We start from the raw sequence: 18313 nt of genomic DNA on the forward strand, positions 1-18313 counted from the left end.
CATCAGTGAATGAGTTCAAGGTGGGGTATGATAGATTGTGTGAACAGTGGTTAGAGTTGATCTCCCACAGTGAGTCTTTGATTCCATAGAGATATCCAATAATAATAATGACTTATTATAGAAACCAACTAACAATTAAAATGAGGAGAAAAAGACACTACTAGTTTCAGAAATTTACAGAATACAGTGAAACATGAAGCAATCATGGTCTACACTTAATGAACTATTAACCTGAAAATGGAAAACCTCCCTATATAATTTTATCAGCAGAAACAGTTAAGAGATGAACCAGAAGGAACTTGTAGAATCATTCACAATGTCTTCACAAACACATCACACAACTCAAAAAATATATTTTTCCAACTAGGCCAACACAAAACTATTAACCCAAAGTCAAGCAGCAAACTATGTATTTTCTGCCTTATTTCAATTCCAATTTTATCCAAATTGGAACTGAAAGATTCTCTCTCTCTCTCTCTCTCTCTCTCTCACATACACACACACAACTAAAGTGAAAGACCAGGCCAGAAATTAACAAAATCACCCACAGGCAGACCTTTTAACACATTTAGAAAAACTAAATCCTCTACTTCTGAACAGGATATTTGACATCAGTACTATTCCCAAACAACTAAAAACCATAATAGTTATGCCTATTTACAAACAGGGAAAAAGAAATGAGATTCAGAATTATAGTCTTTTAGCTAATTTGCCTGTCATCTCTAAACTTCTTGAAAAAGTATGATAGAGATTGTGTGAACAGTGGTTAGTGTTTATCTCCCACAGTGAGTCTTTGATTCCGTGGAGATGTCCGATAATAATAATGATGATGACTACTATTATTATTATTATAGAAATCAACAAACAATTAAAATGAGGAGAAAAAGCCACCACTACGTTCAGAAATTTACAGAATACAGTGAAATATGAAGCAAACATGGTCTACACTTAATGAACTAGTAACCTGAAAAAGGAAAACCTCCCTACGTGATAAGATTTTATCAGCAGAAATTTCAGTCAAGAGATGAACCAGAAGGAACTTGCAGAATCATTCACCAATGCCTTCACAAACATCACACACTCAAAAAAGATATTTTTCCAACTAGACCCAACACAAAACTATTAGCCCAAAGTCACAGCAAACCATGTATTTTCTGCCTTTATCCAAATGATCTCACCTGAATCTCACCTGCTATCTCTGGTCTGTTTTGACCTTGTGTCTTTTCTACAGTGGAATATACTTCCATGGATGTTCTTCCACTGAACTGGTGGCAATCTTTCCATTGCTTTCTGCTAACCTTTTAAAACATAATTAGCTTACTGTTAAATATTATGGCTAGAGAAATTCACTATAGCACACCTTTCTTTCACTGTAACACAAATTATTCCCTTAGTTTTTGCAATTTTTTTTCATAGTAAAACTTAACTATGATATACTTTTTGACTACATAATTAACATAAAATATTTTTCATTTTAGATGGATGAAATGGAAAATCTCAGGATTGAGTCTGAACTTGAAAAGCAGAAAATGATGAGAGCAAGGGGAGCTGAAAATAGAGATTCTGGTGTGGCTGATATCGAAATTCTACCTCCTGTGAATAAGGATGGAAAACTTTCCCCAGAAGGTCCTTCAAATAATCTTAAAAGATCTGCACTCTCAAATTCTCTACTGGATCTCCATGAACAACGTGAGTGTTTACCATTCAATAAACTTTCTTTTTGTCAGTGCAGAAAACATTAGAATATAATAATATCTCTCCATACTAATTTATTATGCATTTGTTTGTAGAAATCTGAAGATATTTCCAGATTAACAATAAAATTTAAAGAAATGTTAAATCATTTAAATTGTGTTTCAACAAAACACAATGCTCATAGTTAAAAGCTGCTTTTTTTTTTTTTTTTTTTTTTTTTTTTTTTAAGTGTGATGGCATTTCTTATACTTTTTTTCATTGCTGGGAATTTAAACAAAAATCTTACAGTAACTTGTAAATATGTGTACAAAATATATCTACTTTGAACAAACTTTATCAGAAGAGTATAATCAAAAAATTACAATGACCGAGTTAAGCAACAAGTAAATCAATGATAACAGTAATAATACAGAATATTTGAAAAAACTACCAATGGTGGGTACATGATTTATGCTGTATTATGACAGATAGCAATGATGAGCATCAGAGATCTGTGTGTACAGATGTTTGATGAAAGAATAATGACTAATCTTGTTTCTTGTTACATTGATTTGGGGTTTTTTTTTAACATCCATTGAATGCTCTGACAAAGAAATTGTAGTCAGTGTGAACTATTTTTGTATGCCACAATAGTACTTGATGATTTGTCTCTGTTGTTTATGTTTTTTTTCTCCATGTCCTTGATATTTTCTGACATGCATATCTCCTGACTGCCCTGTTTGTCACATACAGAAAATTTTATATTAACAAGGGATCTTGTATATACCAGTTTTTTGAGTGGCAAATGGGAGAGGTGGTTTGGAGATCAGAGAAGACTTGAAGTCTTCTTTGGAGGGAGAAAAGCAACTTTATTCCCTCTTAATGCAATATCTTAACACCTTAATAAATTAAAGACTTAATTCGGTATGCTAGTCAAGTAAATAATTGTTTAATATCCGACTAGTTTCACTGACTAATATCTGTCAGCATTTTTCAGGAATACACTGGTAAGCAATGGAAAGCAACAAAAACTAGGAAACTAACCGACAATTCTAAAAATTATATAAAGTTATCACTGTGTGTGTGATACAATATGTGTGTCACAAGTACAACGTTTTATTTGTTGAGATATTTATTGTAATTTTCATGAAAGTTCATTTCTTTTTGATTAAATGATCTAATTAGAGTTTTCCATATATCTGGTAGGATTAAGCCTTGATATTCTTATTTAAGTTACCTATTGAACGGGCAAGTGTAGCAGCTTCTTTGAATGTTCTGGAATGGTAGTTCTCTTCTATGTAGGGCATATGACTCATATCCTATTCAATATTATGGTTGATGCCACATGAACAGGGTATGCTGAAAATTCCGGAGTATTTGTAGAAAGGATGGCTATCTTTCGGGGATCTTATAAACTTTTGAATGGTCTCAATAGGTTTGAAGGTTACTCTGATATTGTATGGTTTTTAGAAGAAGAGTTAATTTTTTGGATATGGTACTAACAAATGGAATTGTTATAGAGCTGATGTATTGGATTTCATCTTGTTGTCTTTGTGGTATGTCATTAAAGAGAATCTTGTTGATGAGTCTTGTAGGGTAAGCCATTTAGGGATAGATCTCTGAATATTTTCATTAATTCTTCTTGTAAGTCACCAGGGTCTGTGGTACACTGTATAGCTCTTTTTTTAACCATACGGATAATGCTGGGTTTCTGGGATATGTGATGAGACAAGTTGAAATGGAGGTAGCATCCAGTGTTGGTAGGTTTTCTATATACTGACAGGTTGATGCTATTGTCAGTTTGTTTCTTAATAAGGACGTCTAGGAATGGAAGTTTATTATCTTTTTCTAGTTCCAATGTGAACTTGATAGTGTTGTGGAAGCAATTAATTTTGTTTAGATAATCCATTAGTTCTTTTTTGTGATTCCAAATGATGAAGATGTCATCAACATACCTAAACCATGTGGTTGGTTTAGGGGTAATTTGGGATAAAATTTGAGTTTCCAAATTTTCTAAGAATAGGTTGGCACAAGAAGGAGAGAGAGAGGGCTACCTATGGCTAATCCAATAAGTTGTTTGTAGTAAGTTTTTTGCTATGTAAAATAATTCGAAGTTAAACAATGCTTGAACAACCCGTATCTCTGAAGAATTATCTGCAGAGATATGGGTGTTTTTTAATTTCTCCAAGAAGTGTTGTGAATGTGTTCTTGTAACATTTTGGTTAGATATTTTGATAATTTCTAAGTAGGGGAATGGATAGTCCTGGAGTTAACTGATGCATAGATTTTAGTTTTTTGATTAAGTCCACAGGCCAGTTGGTCATATCACGTAATAGTTCATTGGTATCAAGATGGTTTTTGTGAGTAGGATCTGTGTTAAGAACATCATAGACAGATGTGTCCGATAATAGATTATTGATCTTTTCTTCATATTCCTTAGTATTTAAGATGACAGTGTTGTTGCTCTTGTCTGCTCTCAGTATAATGATTTCTTTGTTGTTCTTTAATTTGAGTAGTACTTTTCTTTACATAGTGCTAGAGTTGATGTGAGAATATCTAGAGGGAGCAGAGAGGATTAAGCTGCTTTTTAATCATAGGTCATTGGCTATTGTGTATGGAAGTAATGAGAATGCTTTCTCTAGGTTGCATATATAAAGTCCGTTTTTGGAATAGTAGTTCATTTTAATGTGAAATTGAATCCTTTTTTGAGAATAGAAATCTCTGGTTTTGTTAAGATATGATTAGATTGGTTCACAATGACTTGGTTGTCTGGTAGGGAAGGTTTAGAGTTGATGTGATTATCATATAGTGTGTTAAACCTACTACAAACAACTTACTGGATTAGCCATGGGTAGACCTCTCTCGCCTTCTTGTGCCGACCTAAAGAACAACAAAGAAATTATTATACTGAGAGCAGACAAGGGCAGCAATACCGTCATCTTAAATACTAAGGAATATGAAGAAAAGATCAATAATCTATTATCGGACACATCTGTCTATGATGTTCTTAACACAGATCCTACTCACAAAAACCATCTTGATACCAATGAACTATTACGTGATATGACCAACTGGCCTGTGGACTTAATCAAAAACTAAAATCTATGCATCTGTTAACTCCAAGACTATATGGTGTTCCCAAAATCCATAAAGAAGGTACACCAATACGTCCAATAGTAGATGGTATCCATTCCCCTACTTAAAAATTATCAAAATATCTAGCCAAAATGTTACAAGAACACATTCACAACACGGATTCTTATATCAAGAACTCACATTTCTTGGAGAAATTAAAAAACACCCGTATCTCTGAAGATAATATTATGGCTAGCCTGGATGTAACATCTCTATTCACAAATATTCCAGTTTCAGAAGTCATCGAAATCTTAGAAAACTTGTTTCCACCTAACATCACCAAGTTGTTCAAGCATTGTTTAACTTCGAATTATTTTACATGGCAAAAAACCTACTACAAACAACTTATTGGATTAGCCATGGGTAGCCCTCTCTCTCTCTCTCCTCTTCTTGTGCCAACCTATTCTTAGAAAATTTGGAATCACAAAAAAGAAGAACTAATGGATTATCTAAACAAAATTAATTGCTTCCACAACACTATCAAGTTCACATTGGAACTAGAAAAAGATAATAAACTTCCATTCCTAGACGTCCTTATTAAGAAACAAACTGACAATAGCATCAACCTCTCAGTATATAGAAAATCTACCAACACTGGATGCTACCTCCATTTCAACTTGTCTCACCACATATCCCAGAAACTCAGCATTATCCGTATGGTTAAAAAAAGAGCTATACAATGTACCAAAGACCCTGGCGACTTACAAGAAGAATTAATGAAAATATCCAGAGATCTATCCCTAAATGGCTACCTTACAAGACTCATCAACAAGATTCTCTTTAATGATATACCACAAAGACAACAAGATGAAATCCAATACATCAGCTCTATAACAATTCCATTTGTTAGTACCATATCCAAAAAATTAACTCTTCTTCTAAAACCATACAATATCAGAGTAACCTTCAAACCTATTGAGACCATTCAAAAGTTTATAAGATCCCCGAAAGATAGCCATCCTTTCTACAAATACTCCGGGATTTACAGCATACCCTGTTCATGCAGCATCAATGACATCAGACAGACATTGAGAAATTTTGAAACAAGAAAGAAAGAAAGAACACATAGGCTATGTAAGGAATAACAGACAAGATATATCAAGCCTTTCTTCCCCACATTGCCTCTACCAACCATAACTGGGATATGAGTCATATGCCCTACATAGAAGAGAACTACCATTCCAGAACATTCAAAGAAGCTGCTATACTTGCCCGTTCAACAGGTAACTTAAATAAGAATCAAGGCTTAATCCTACCAGATATACAGAAAACTCTAATTAGATTATTTAACCAAAAAGAAATGAACTTTCATGAAAATTACAATAAATATCTCAAGAAATAAAACATTGTACTTGTGACACACATATTGTATCACACACAGTGATAACTTTATATAATTTTTAGAATTGTCAGTTAGTTTCCTAGTTTTTGTTGCTTTCCATTGCTTACCAGTGTATCCCTGAAAATGCTTGCAGATATTAGTCAGTGAAACTAGTCGGATATTAAACAATTATTTACTTGACTAACATACCGAATTAAGTCTTTAATTTATTAATACTAGTGGTCAAGAAAAAAAGGTCAATAATCTTAACACCTTGTTTGTAGCAGACCATATGTCAGGAAGCAATACTACTGCTCTATATTCTATTTGTGTGTGTGGGTGTCCAACAATTCCTTTAATGTATTCTCAACCATTTTTTTATTATATTATAACTAGGGTTAAAGAAATCCAATTAGTCCACTTGCCACTGGTGAATTATCAGAGAAACGTGGCAAGTGAATTTTCAATTGTGTTCTAAATTTAATCACAATATTACCTTATTTTTTTCGCATAATTAACACCTTTATTTTTCATTTTAAAACACCATTCTTATTCAGTGTGAAGTTATTTTAATTATGGGTGGCTGCCATATATTTATTAAAGAAGTTTTATTCCATTGTAGACTGTACCCCCCCACTTTTCTAAAAGTTAGTTTGCATGAAGATACTTGCAAAGGTCCCAGCCATTTTTAAAAATGTGTTAACATTTTTAAAGTAATTCCAATCTATGATGATGATGTGCACTGGCTGGTTAATTCTCAAATAAGATTTTTTATTGCATGACTAACAAGTCATCAACCATTCTTCTTACAAAAATCAGAGATATTAAATACTTAAAAAAAAAAAAAAAACTTGACTAACAAGATTGAGTTTCATTTGTATCACTTCTAACTGTAATATAAAATAAGTTGAATTTTATTTTTATTCTTCCTATACCCTCTTTAACCATGTAAGAGGTAAGAATTGTAACATAGTATTGGCATAAGCTTATTTTAACAGTTCCCAATATGAATATGCTGTAATTATATACTTGAACATTTTACTTCATGACATGGCATTTTAATACTGTTATTTAAAAAATACAACTATCTTGCAAACATGAATTAGAGATCGACAATGTGTGACAAACCAGGAAAGTAAGTCTCATTCCATAGCAAGCCTTAACTACTTTCATGTTGTTTTCATGAATTTTATATTTATCTTTCATAGTAGATTATTTTTATGGATAAATTATATAAATTCTCCTTTCACTATGAATAATAAACAAAAGGAAATGAACTACACTTTTTCTGTAAAATGGTGCAAAAGCGAAGGCGAATGCAAAGATCCAAAAGTGTTAAAAATACTATAGAGAACAGTTCTATTGTGTCATCAAGTAAAAACAATCTATTTCATAGCTAAATTCAATAAACCATTAATTCTTCAAAAACTTGCTAGCCCTACTAGTCCAAATAGTAGAACTGTACCAAAATAATATGAAATATCAAGAAATTGTGTCAGTTATTGCTGATGTCATTAAATAAGAATTAGTTAAGAAAATCAAAGACTCTAGTACAGTGAGTCTTCTATAGATATTTCAAATGAGGAGGAACTTGTCCTTTATATGAGATATATAGAAAAAATTGTAAGCGGCATTTGCTTCCACAATTCCTCTCCAAAACTCAAAGCTGCATAGTACTTTGATACACCTCCAAGTGAAATGAACAAGTTCTTGATAACTAGTAATCAAGACCTGGACATATTAACATACAGTATACATAATTTGAATGTGGCTGCTTTGGTTACAAACAAAAATCCTTAAGTTCAAGTATCTGCATTCAGCAATGTCTAATAGAGTGAAACACACTGTATTTGTTAACTATTCTGCAGTGGTGCATTTGGAAGAAATACTTAATGCAAAAGGAATTTAAGGACACTTGTGCCATAGCATTTCTTAAACTTCACACAATAACACAAGAAAATAAGGGGAAAAAATTTATAAAAAGCCATATATTTCAATCTGAAAATGACAGATCTTCCGTAGCATTATATAAATATAAAGTAGAACTAGAACAATGGACAAATTTAAAACAGCGAGAACTATGTGATTCTAGTAGAAAGGCTTATGCATCTGGATATTCATAACTATTATCAGCAAATTACAATGTATACTGAATATTAATTATAATAACTTTAATTAATACGTCCTATATTTCGGCAAAGTTACAACCATCATCAGGGATCACAAAACAATGATATGTGCATGCAGGCATTAACACTGGATAAATGAGGCTGAAGAAAGGTAACCAAAGGCACATCCAAAAAATTAACAAAAATCTTAAAGAAATACAACCTTACAACCACTTACAAACACACAAAAAATTGGCATCCCTTATCTGTTCCACCAAAAACCAGCCACATTCTTAGACTTCTCAGGTCTTCTACAGATGCAAACTGTCTTACTGTGGCCAAACAGGCAGGATAGCCAATATCAGAATTTCTGAACACATGGACTACATTTAGTTCCACCAGTACAGCCACTCTTGACTTCCTGACCATGCTTTGGACACTAACCACAGGATATGGTTAGTGTCCAAAGAGTGGTCTTCTTCCTGGAAGTAGACCACTCTGTTGCATTACGGTAAATACAAATATGAGAGGCTATTCCTGGAATCTGTCTCAGCCCTGAGAAACTTTCCAAACCTCAGCAAATCTGGGTGCATGAAACTGCTCCAAATTTGAGAAGCACTCATCTTCAGTACAATGACCAAGGCCACCCAATTTAGCCCACTAAGGGTGCCATTTAGGACTCTAGGCCCAACTTAGTATTAGTGCCTGCATGCATATATTGTTCTGTGATCCCTGTTGATGGCAATGTAACATTGCTGAAATATAGAAAGTATCAATTACAGTTATTAAATTAATATTCAGCAAACGTAATTTCCTGAAAAATAATAGATACAAGAGTTGCATGGTGTTATACATAAAACAGTGCAAAGCAAAATCTGGGAGAAACATTGTATTATTGATTATTTAAAAAAACAAATAAACATTTATTTAAAGAAGGATCAAAGCCTTGCACCATTGTCCAAACTTGAATCAGAACAACTGCCTCTTACTTTCAAAAATATCGGAAAGTCTTATTGTAATCACTTATCATTAAAAGTTTTTTTAAAATAATTAATAATACTATGTTTTTCTATATTTTGCTTTGCACTGTTTTATGTATAATATCTTACAGCTCTCACTGTTTTAAATTTGTCCATTGTTCTAGTAATATCTTGTATTCTATTATCTAATGCCATGGAAGATGATCTGTAATTTTCAGATTGAAATATATGGCTTTTTATTAATTTTTTCATTCTTTTCTTGAGTGTTATCATGTGAAAAAGAAATCTTTAGCATCATATATTAAGTTAAGGTCCTGGTCTTCCATCCATTCCACCAGCTTTTCACTATCACTATCATTTTCTGTAAATTATAACTCTGTAAATTGTGATGGCTATTGAAATCTCCCAGTATCATACATGGATGCTGTAGATAGTTGGAGGGGGAGGATCAGGCCAAGTGGCAGTTGGGGATTTATAGACATCATGACTATGGTGTCAGCTATTTGAGTAGTTGCTGAGAATATGCTGTTGTTGTTACTCGTTGTTATGAGTTTACAACTCTCAACTTTTACATAAGTTGCAATTCCCTATTTAGAATGATTAAATGAAGCAATTAATCTGAATCCTTGAATTTTTCCTCTAGACTGCAACAATTGTTCAGCATTTTCAGTATGGGTTTCTTGAATAGCTAGAACATCCACTGAGTGGGTTGATAGCATTTTAGATAGAAATTCACTTTTTGCTCTACTCAAGCCTTCAATATTGAGTTGGCATATCTGAAGTGAGCATCCTATTTGTCTGGTAAAATTAAATAAATCCTTCCTGCATTTTTGGCCTGGAGCCCTAGATGGGAATTTCGGCACCATCTTCAACATGATCACTAGTAATTACACAAGTATCTTCCTCTTGGACACTTGTTACAAGATACTATCTACACTGATCTAGAAAAGAATTAACATACAAACATACCCAAATTATTAACAATCTCCATGAATAATGATGTCATCACCATGAGAGAATGTTCTTTTATTCATTCCCATTAATCGCATCCTATTACTTACATGTTAGAGTAGTACATTAGCAAGTTTTAAAGGTTATTTCTGTTATTTTCATTCACTAGATGCCCACAAAAATTAGAATTCATTGTGTAATTATTACTGCAAACAAACAAAATAAAATAATAGATTAATATAATACAGGAGTCCTAACAGGTAACAGATTAATTTGGAGGAAAACTGCCAATAGGAAGTTAGTCCTGTACATCCCCCCCCTATCTCCACAAGGATACATATCAGTAATTTCGTGATGATGATTATTAAAGCATACTATGGGATGCAATGAGATAAATAAATGAATATGATAAATATTCAAATTTTGCTGACTCTGTTCCACCTAACATTGAAAATGTCATTAAAGAACTACAAAGGACAATGGGAATGAATAAAAGAACATTCTCTTATGGTGATGACATCATTATTCATGGAGATTGTTGTCATAAATGTGTAGGAGTCAACACTAATAGCTCCAATGATATGCATCAAGAGATAAAGAAGAGAACTGAGAATGCCAATTATGGATATTTTGAAATTTCACAATTCCTAAAATCCAGAATACTGTCAAGAAAATTTCTAAGTTATCTATGCCTGATACTAATTTAGGATTGTGAAACATGGTCAACAACAGAGAGATAATAGAATTATCTCATCTTATTGCATTTGAAAGAAAATATTGAGTAAGATTTTTTTGAACCATCTTACAATCAAAATACTGGACTGAATTAATGAAGACAAAAAAGCATTTAGAAAAGACAGAAATTACAATTAAGTCAAATAAGATTTGCTAGGCAGTTTTTATTTTACAATAAACAGTTGAGAAACCTTGAGAATATAATATAGATATCTAGTTAAGCTTTGTTGATCTCTAAAAAGCATATTATAAGATACTGAAGGGGGGGGGGGGTTCCAAATACTAAACTTCTCTGGTGTAAATGGTCCTCCTTATATAGAGAAATATGTAGCTTATACATAAATTATCAGAACTCAGCAGTCAGAATTCAAAGGTGATGCAAATGGTTTGATGTTTATCTCCACTATTATTTATAATTCATATGGACCACATGATTAAGGACAGTGGTATTAATCCTCAAATTCAAATAGAAGATACTAAGATTAGTTTTGTACTTTTTAAAAGATAATGTTATCCTCTTAAGTAAATCTACTGCAAGTAGTCTTGAGCAAAATTAAACAATTGCTGTGACAAATTTTATATGAAAATCAGCAGTTAAGGGGTAGGAAAATAGAAAAGAGCTACATTTACATTAATGAACCTATGGAACACTTCACAAATTTTAACTATCTAAGCACAAATTCTAATGAAGATGACAAATTAAAATATGGAAGTAGATAACAGAATAAATAATTTTAAATGGTGGGAAACCACTGAACAAATTCATATTGAATAGGAATTGCAATTGAACAAAAAATATCAAGCTAGCAATATACAAGACAGTGTTCAAACTAATTTGAATATATGGATTGGAGAGTTGGCTTAGAAATTGTTCATGAAAGACAGACCCCAGGTAAGAAAGTTTGAAGAAAATTAAGAGAATGAACAGGCATCACCTGAGAATTAAGTGATGATATCAGAAATTGATACACAGTACCTATTATACTGTTATGTCCATGTCTGCCAATTTATTCCACTCATTCTGCATCCTCCAAGCAAAAAAAAAAAGCCAGGCACCTGCTAATTAAACTTTTGCACATCTTTCAGGAGTGATCTCTTATTCTCTCCCTTTCTGTTGCATTTATTAACTTATTATGCATGTTCAAAAATGTCAGAACTAATCTAAGTGGGTATGGTCATTTAAACATAATGGGAGATGAAAGATAGCAAAACAAGTTTTGAAGCTAAAATGGCAAGGAAAAAACTCAGAAGACAACCAAGATATAGGTGGATTGATTGATACAGTTAAGTGTGCTTTTAAGATCAAAATGTAAAAGGTGAACAAATCAGAGCTTTGACAAGTAATAGACTTATTCGAGAAAAAAGTTGATCTGAAACCAGTTGTGAAATACTGGTTGCGTTGGACTGTGATAATATTTGGTTCATTTCCCCCCCCCCCCTTTCATCATTTGGTATACACCAGAAAATAAATATGAATTTTGCAATTTCCTTTCAGCTGTCAACAAGCCTGTAAGAAGAGGAAGTGCTGGATCACTGGATAGTGGAATGGTAAGTTTATTGCTGAACAGTTCTTTATTGATAATATATTTTGTTTATTTATCAAATACAATTACACAGCTGTTATATTGTATGCATGTGTATATTTAAAATGTACCCATTTTAAATGAAGTCTTTCCAAATGGTTACTATTAATATATATATATATATATATATATATATATATAGTATGTAAACTGAGACGCATGAGCACACACCTTCATATTGTATCAGCAATAAGAATAGTTGAATTGGGCAAAAAAAAAAAAAAGAAAGAAAGAAAATTATATTGGCATTTGATAACTTGTATAAGCTTCTAATTCTCTCATGAATTCTTTGAAAAGAAACTGGAATATGGTGATGTTTTTTTTATCAGATGGAAAGCAATATAGTACATTCACCTTAGTTTTAACTTCTGGCAGTAAGTTACAGAATAAGCACTGAAAAATAATTATGGAATGTTAATGCTCTTGGTGACCTCATACATAAACACACCATTTAATTTATATTTAATAGTTTTGCACTAATTGCTATAGATATAAATTGCTACATATTTCAAACTTTTATGGATGAGATCGCCATTTAAAAATAAATAACACTGTTTATTTGAAAGTAAAGATGATGCAATTAACTGACACAATGATTTTATACATTATTTACTGATAACAACTGATATTTCAGTTAAATTTCTTAGCTGAAATTTTCAAGCCAAACACACATTAAAATCAAAAATTTAAAACTAAACCAATTACAGAAAGCATGTCTAACCGATAAATCATTTGGAATGTTAATAATAATTATTCATTTCTAAATATGTGACAGATATGCTGCATATAGAATATTTTGCATAACCATTAGAATACAGTATGCCTATAAGCATAATTAGTATGCTTATGGGCAGGGCTTCAGAAATCCACTCACCAGTGATCAGAAACAAGTAGCAAGTAAATTTCAATGTCATTCTAAATGCATTTAAATTTTTTTTTCCTCATAATTTACACTTTTTTAAAAAAATTTTTAATTTGAAACATTCTCATTCACTATCAAGTTATTCGATCATGGGATGAATTTATTAAAGCCACTTTATTTCCAGAGAGCTGGAAATAAAACTTCTGGATCTGAAATCCTTAATTCACACATAATAGCATTCCCTTTTAAAGAATAGCAAAACACTTGCAATTATTGGCTTGTTTTCTCTAAATGCTATAACATAATGTAAACCAATCATCTTCACTTTCTTTTGTCCTTTTATCCCTTTTAAGCTTCAGAACATTTTTCTTTTTTAATAAGACTGTTTGTTATTTTTGTAATAATTCAAAACACAACTTGTCATATTCCCCCCCCCCCAAATGCCATCATTGTTATAACATAATAATTGTTCATAACTTTTTCTTTCTATGTGAAAAACTTCATAAATATCCACTTTTGAGTTCGAAAAATCTCCTAATTTCTCTCACAGCAATATCATAGATTTAACTTTGTGCATGCTCCAGTATTCAGCACACTTCCAGCTTTCATTTCAGTCATGAAGCTAGAAAAATTAACCTCATTATATATCATAGTTACAGGACTTTACTTAAAAACAATCTCACACACTTGAAGTGTGCTTAAAAGTAAATCTCACACACTTGAAGTGTGAATGAAAACATGCAAGTTTTTCATATCACTAATACATTTAAATTAAATTAGTTATCATTTCCAATATACATGTAATTTGTTGGCCGAGTGGTTAGCATATCTGCTCTCCAACCAACAGGCTGCAGTTCAAATCTTGCTGTGGGCATGGATGTTTGTGAATATCTTTAGGTGGGAGATGAATTTCATCACCTGATATGAGACCACCATTTACTGGATGGTTTCATAATGTTCACTAAAGTGGCTCGAAAAGTTCTATGTTTGGTCTCTAGAGCAGGGTTTCCAGATCTGGTAAAAAAAACTCAATATATATAAAAATAGAAAAAAAATCTTAACCCACCCACAGCATGATTTGTACTATAGATTCACAAATGTTGAAAGGTTTTTTACTTGATTATATTATAAATTAAAGATGCCAAGAAATTATATTCTTGGTTTCATCCTTTATCCAAGTGTAAGCAAACAAAGTATGCATATGAAGTCACTTCATGACTGGGCTACTTGTATATAGAGGCTAATGACTTCACATTTGCCTTACTATCCCATAATGCACTGCACATATCCTTACAGACATGTATAATGCTATGCATTATGGGAAGGGCCACTACCCAGAGCAGTTTCAACCTTTATTGAGTCTCATCAGTGGGAGCCAGACCCAGAAGTGATTTCAAGGTTGAAGAAATGCAGAAGTCATATTTCCATATACAAATCAAAAAGTGTCACACCTTATTACTAAAATACCGTGGATTAGAGATAGACATTGAAAGTTTTTTCACTTGGTTATACTATAAATTAAAGATGCCAAGAAATTATATTCTTAGTTTCATCCTTTATCCAAGTGTAATGACTTCTGCATTACTTCAACCTTGGAATCACTTCTGGGTCTGACTAATGAGATCTCAAATAAAGGTCGAAATTGGTCTGGATAGTGGCCCTTCCCATAATTCATAGCATTATACATGTCCTTATGGATATGTGCATTGCATTATGGGATACTAAGGCAATTGGCACGAAGTCATTAGCCTCTATATACAAGTAGCCCAGTTGCAAGTGACTTCACGTGCAAACTTCGTTTGATTACACTTGGATAAAGGATGAAACCAAGAATATAATTTCTAGGTTCATAAATAAACCTTTCATGGGTGAGAGCCACTTACAGAAATAGACAATCTGTTATTAAAAAAACATTGTACTTTTCTTACAATATAATTTCATTAACAAAATAAACCAGTAATTATAACAAATTAAAATTGGCACAAACTAATTAAATGCTGTAGTACATCTTATTCTTCTAACACCTTTTACTCCTTAAGTAGGCGTGCAATTATAATACAGTGTTTTTAAATGCTTTAAAATTTTGCATAACAAAAAATGCATTTTTAATACTCTTAGTTTAAAAAATACAATTATCTTTCAAAGAAGTCAAAGACTAGATCACGTTACTAAGTACGAGTACATTGCGAAAAGTGAGTCTGGTTCCACGTGGAGTGCTCCCCACTTTCTTGCAGATGTGAATTTGTCTTTCCTATTAAATTATTGTTTATGGATAATTTACATAAATTCACCCTTCATTATAAACAAAAAAAAAAAAAAAATGAATGAAAACACAAACTAAGTTGTGAAGGCATATATTTTAAATCCACATTAAAGGAAAGCATATTTCTGTAATAATTACATGTAATGAGAATTTAAGAATCATTACTTTGTTTTTGTCAACATAACATTTATTTTTTATTTTTTTTTTAATGTCACCTATAAATAATATATAAAGTAAACCAATACCTTGGGTGAGTAGAATTTTTTTGTGGCTAGTGGATTTAAGTTGTATTTCTGGAGCTCTGCTTATAAGCATACTGTACATGTGCCTGTATGTATGTATGCATATACATATATGCTGTACTCATTATGAAATAGAAAGCTTGTTTTGTTTCCTGCTTTTAATTAGTATAATTATGGATGGATGTAATTCTTTCATATGCTTCAAGCTTATCAAAATAGCATGGAGATTGTGAAATTTCTTATACGATCAACATCAGATATATTGTTGTTGTACTGCTGATGTATGGAATGACAGAAATTAAAAAGGAAAATTGAAGCATATAAAATAGTTTGGAATATATATATATAACCAAAAAATTGTACATAAACTACAGTTATATGCATGAAAAAGATAAGAGAGCCAAAGTGACTCTCCCATGATGAGTTTTGACTTCATGAAGCCAAATGATGCTATTAAATAATAAAATCAATTTATAATTGCAATATTAAAATATTATAATTCCAGCATATCTTAGCTTTTGGAAGTTACTGAAAAATGTACCTTGCTATGTAATAATTTGAAACCTAAAGCAAAATGTGTATGATTTAAACATCTTTTTTAAGGTACATTTGTAATTATAGTTTAATGCTGATATAATACTTTATGATTTAAACATAAAGTATTATATCAGCTAATTACATATATTATATTATAATTAGTTTAATGCTGATATAATACTTTGCTACTCCAAATGACATAAGAGGCTATGTTTTATGTAAAAAAAGTATACCTAAGCATGTATGGAATTCATTTAAAGATTAGCATTTGGTATGAAGGATTACACCTTTCCATATTAAGATATGATTTATAATGGAGTATAAAAAGAGTAATTGCAAATAAATATTATCAACTGTTTCAAGAAATTTACTGTACTTCCAAGTTAAGGAAACTGAATTCTTATTAGCATTATATGAAGTATTAATACCTTTCCCTTAAATTCTTAAAAGTCCAAAAATTACATTAGTATATTATACTGTAATAGTTAAAAACTATTAGAAACTCAAAATATACCACTCTTCTGAAAAATGCTATCCTGGATATGCTTATGTTTAACTGGAATAAAATGTCAACATTGAAATTAAAAATTTCTCTGTATTTTTATATTCTGAGGTATCTATGACTGGAGTATTTTCTAGGGCGTTTGTTTCCGATTGCTCATTAATTATTATTATTATTATTATGCGATGCCTCCAAGGAGTCCAAAGACTCATCAAGGTAGGGCACCTACTCTACAGCTCTTCATCTCCACCACCCAATCCACCAACTACAGTGAACTGCCACTACCATCCTCACCTACATCATCTGCTGCATACCACCACTAGTATGTTTTGTCTGTAAATTGCATGTGTACTCGAGGCCAATTGCTCATTACTGTGGAACATTTCTTTTTTTATTACTATCCAATATGCTAAACAAACTTTTAACTCATTTTTATGCAGAAATTTACAAAGCCTGAACATTTTATAAGCTTCTAAATTGTTTCTTTGTGTTTGTATGATGGATCTGGATGAAAATTTGTGAACAATTTCAAATACAGATATCTTAAACAGTCATTTGAGAAAATAAACTATGTTATAGCCAAAATTGAGGAATATTGCTCAGTCTTAAGATTCAACTTATAAAAATGCAAACTTCCAAGATGTGTGTTTTGAAAATTTGCATTTTAATATCTCAGAAACAAAAAGATATGTGTAAGATAGTTTAGTTTGATTACCTGTTAATTCTTCAGAGGAAAGAAAAACTTCTTTACATAGAATATGAAAGTATTCCATTGTATATTCTAAATAAACATTTTATTTAATATCAGACAATAAAGAAAAAAATAGTGGTATTATTGTTGTCTGTTTTAATATTTTTGTGAAGACCATCCAGTTGCCCTAGCTTTCCATAATGCACAGCACACTCCCTTCTCAGGTATGTATAATGATTTTACATATTATACACAAGAGATGGGTCGGTACTCAAACCATTGTTGACCTTTATTTGGTGAAAAAGGTACAGATGGTTACCAAAAACTATGGGTGATCTAAAGAAATCACTCTAAGCTCATCACTCAAAAATCTGGATCACTCCAGAATACTCAGCATTGGATCCACCAAATAACACTGAACCTATTTCTACTCATTAGCAGGAGCCAACTAATATGCCAAACCTCAACTCTATGTAGCAGTACCTTGGGCATTAGCCAGTGGCCAGCAAGAATATGCTATACTCTTACTCTTAAGGATATGCACCCTCTAGATGGCCTTTAATAATGAAAAAGGTACACAGAGTTCCAAAAAATATGAGTGATATAAAAAGATTACTCCAAACCTGAAGCACTCGAGATACTCTAGCACTGTTTCTGTCATACAGCACTACTGAACCTCATTTCTACTCAGAAGTAGGTGGGCAGTGAGTGAGTGGATGGGCAACTAAC

At 31.9% G+C, this 18313-nt stretch overlaps 1 protein-coding gene across 11 annotated transcripts in view; it reads left to right on the plus strand.

The window, feature by feature from the left end:
- LOC150108412 (IQ motif and SEC7 domain-containing protein 1-like) overlaps nucleotides 1-18313 on the plus strand; it is a 627659-nt gene that overhangs the window by 604420 nt on the left and 4926 nt on the right. For 10 of the 11 annotated variants that reach the window (XM_090390759.1, XM_090390766.1, XM_090390761.1 and 7 more), the window contains 2 exons: nucleotides 1479-1689; nucleotides 12400-12452. In XM_090390759.1, the coding sequence (XP_090246885.1) occupies nucleotides 1479-1689; nucleotides 12400-12452 (264 nt within the window). Of the gene's footprint in view, nucleotides 1-1478; nucleotides 1690-12399; nucleotides 12453-17089; nucleotides 17653-18313 lie in introns of those variants that run through there. The other variant, XM_090390762.1, reaches the window with a different exon arrangement.

Source organism: Typopeltis vanoorti, chromosome 3, assembly GCF_054136105.1.
Source record: "Typopeltis vanoorti isolate ZY-2024b chromosome 3, IOZ_Tvanoo_1.0, whole genome shotgun sequence".
Classification (NCBI taxonomy): Eukaryota; Metazoa; Arthropoda; class Arachnida; order Uropygi; family Thelyphonidae; genus Typopeltis; species Typopeltis vanoorti.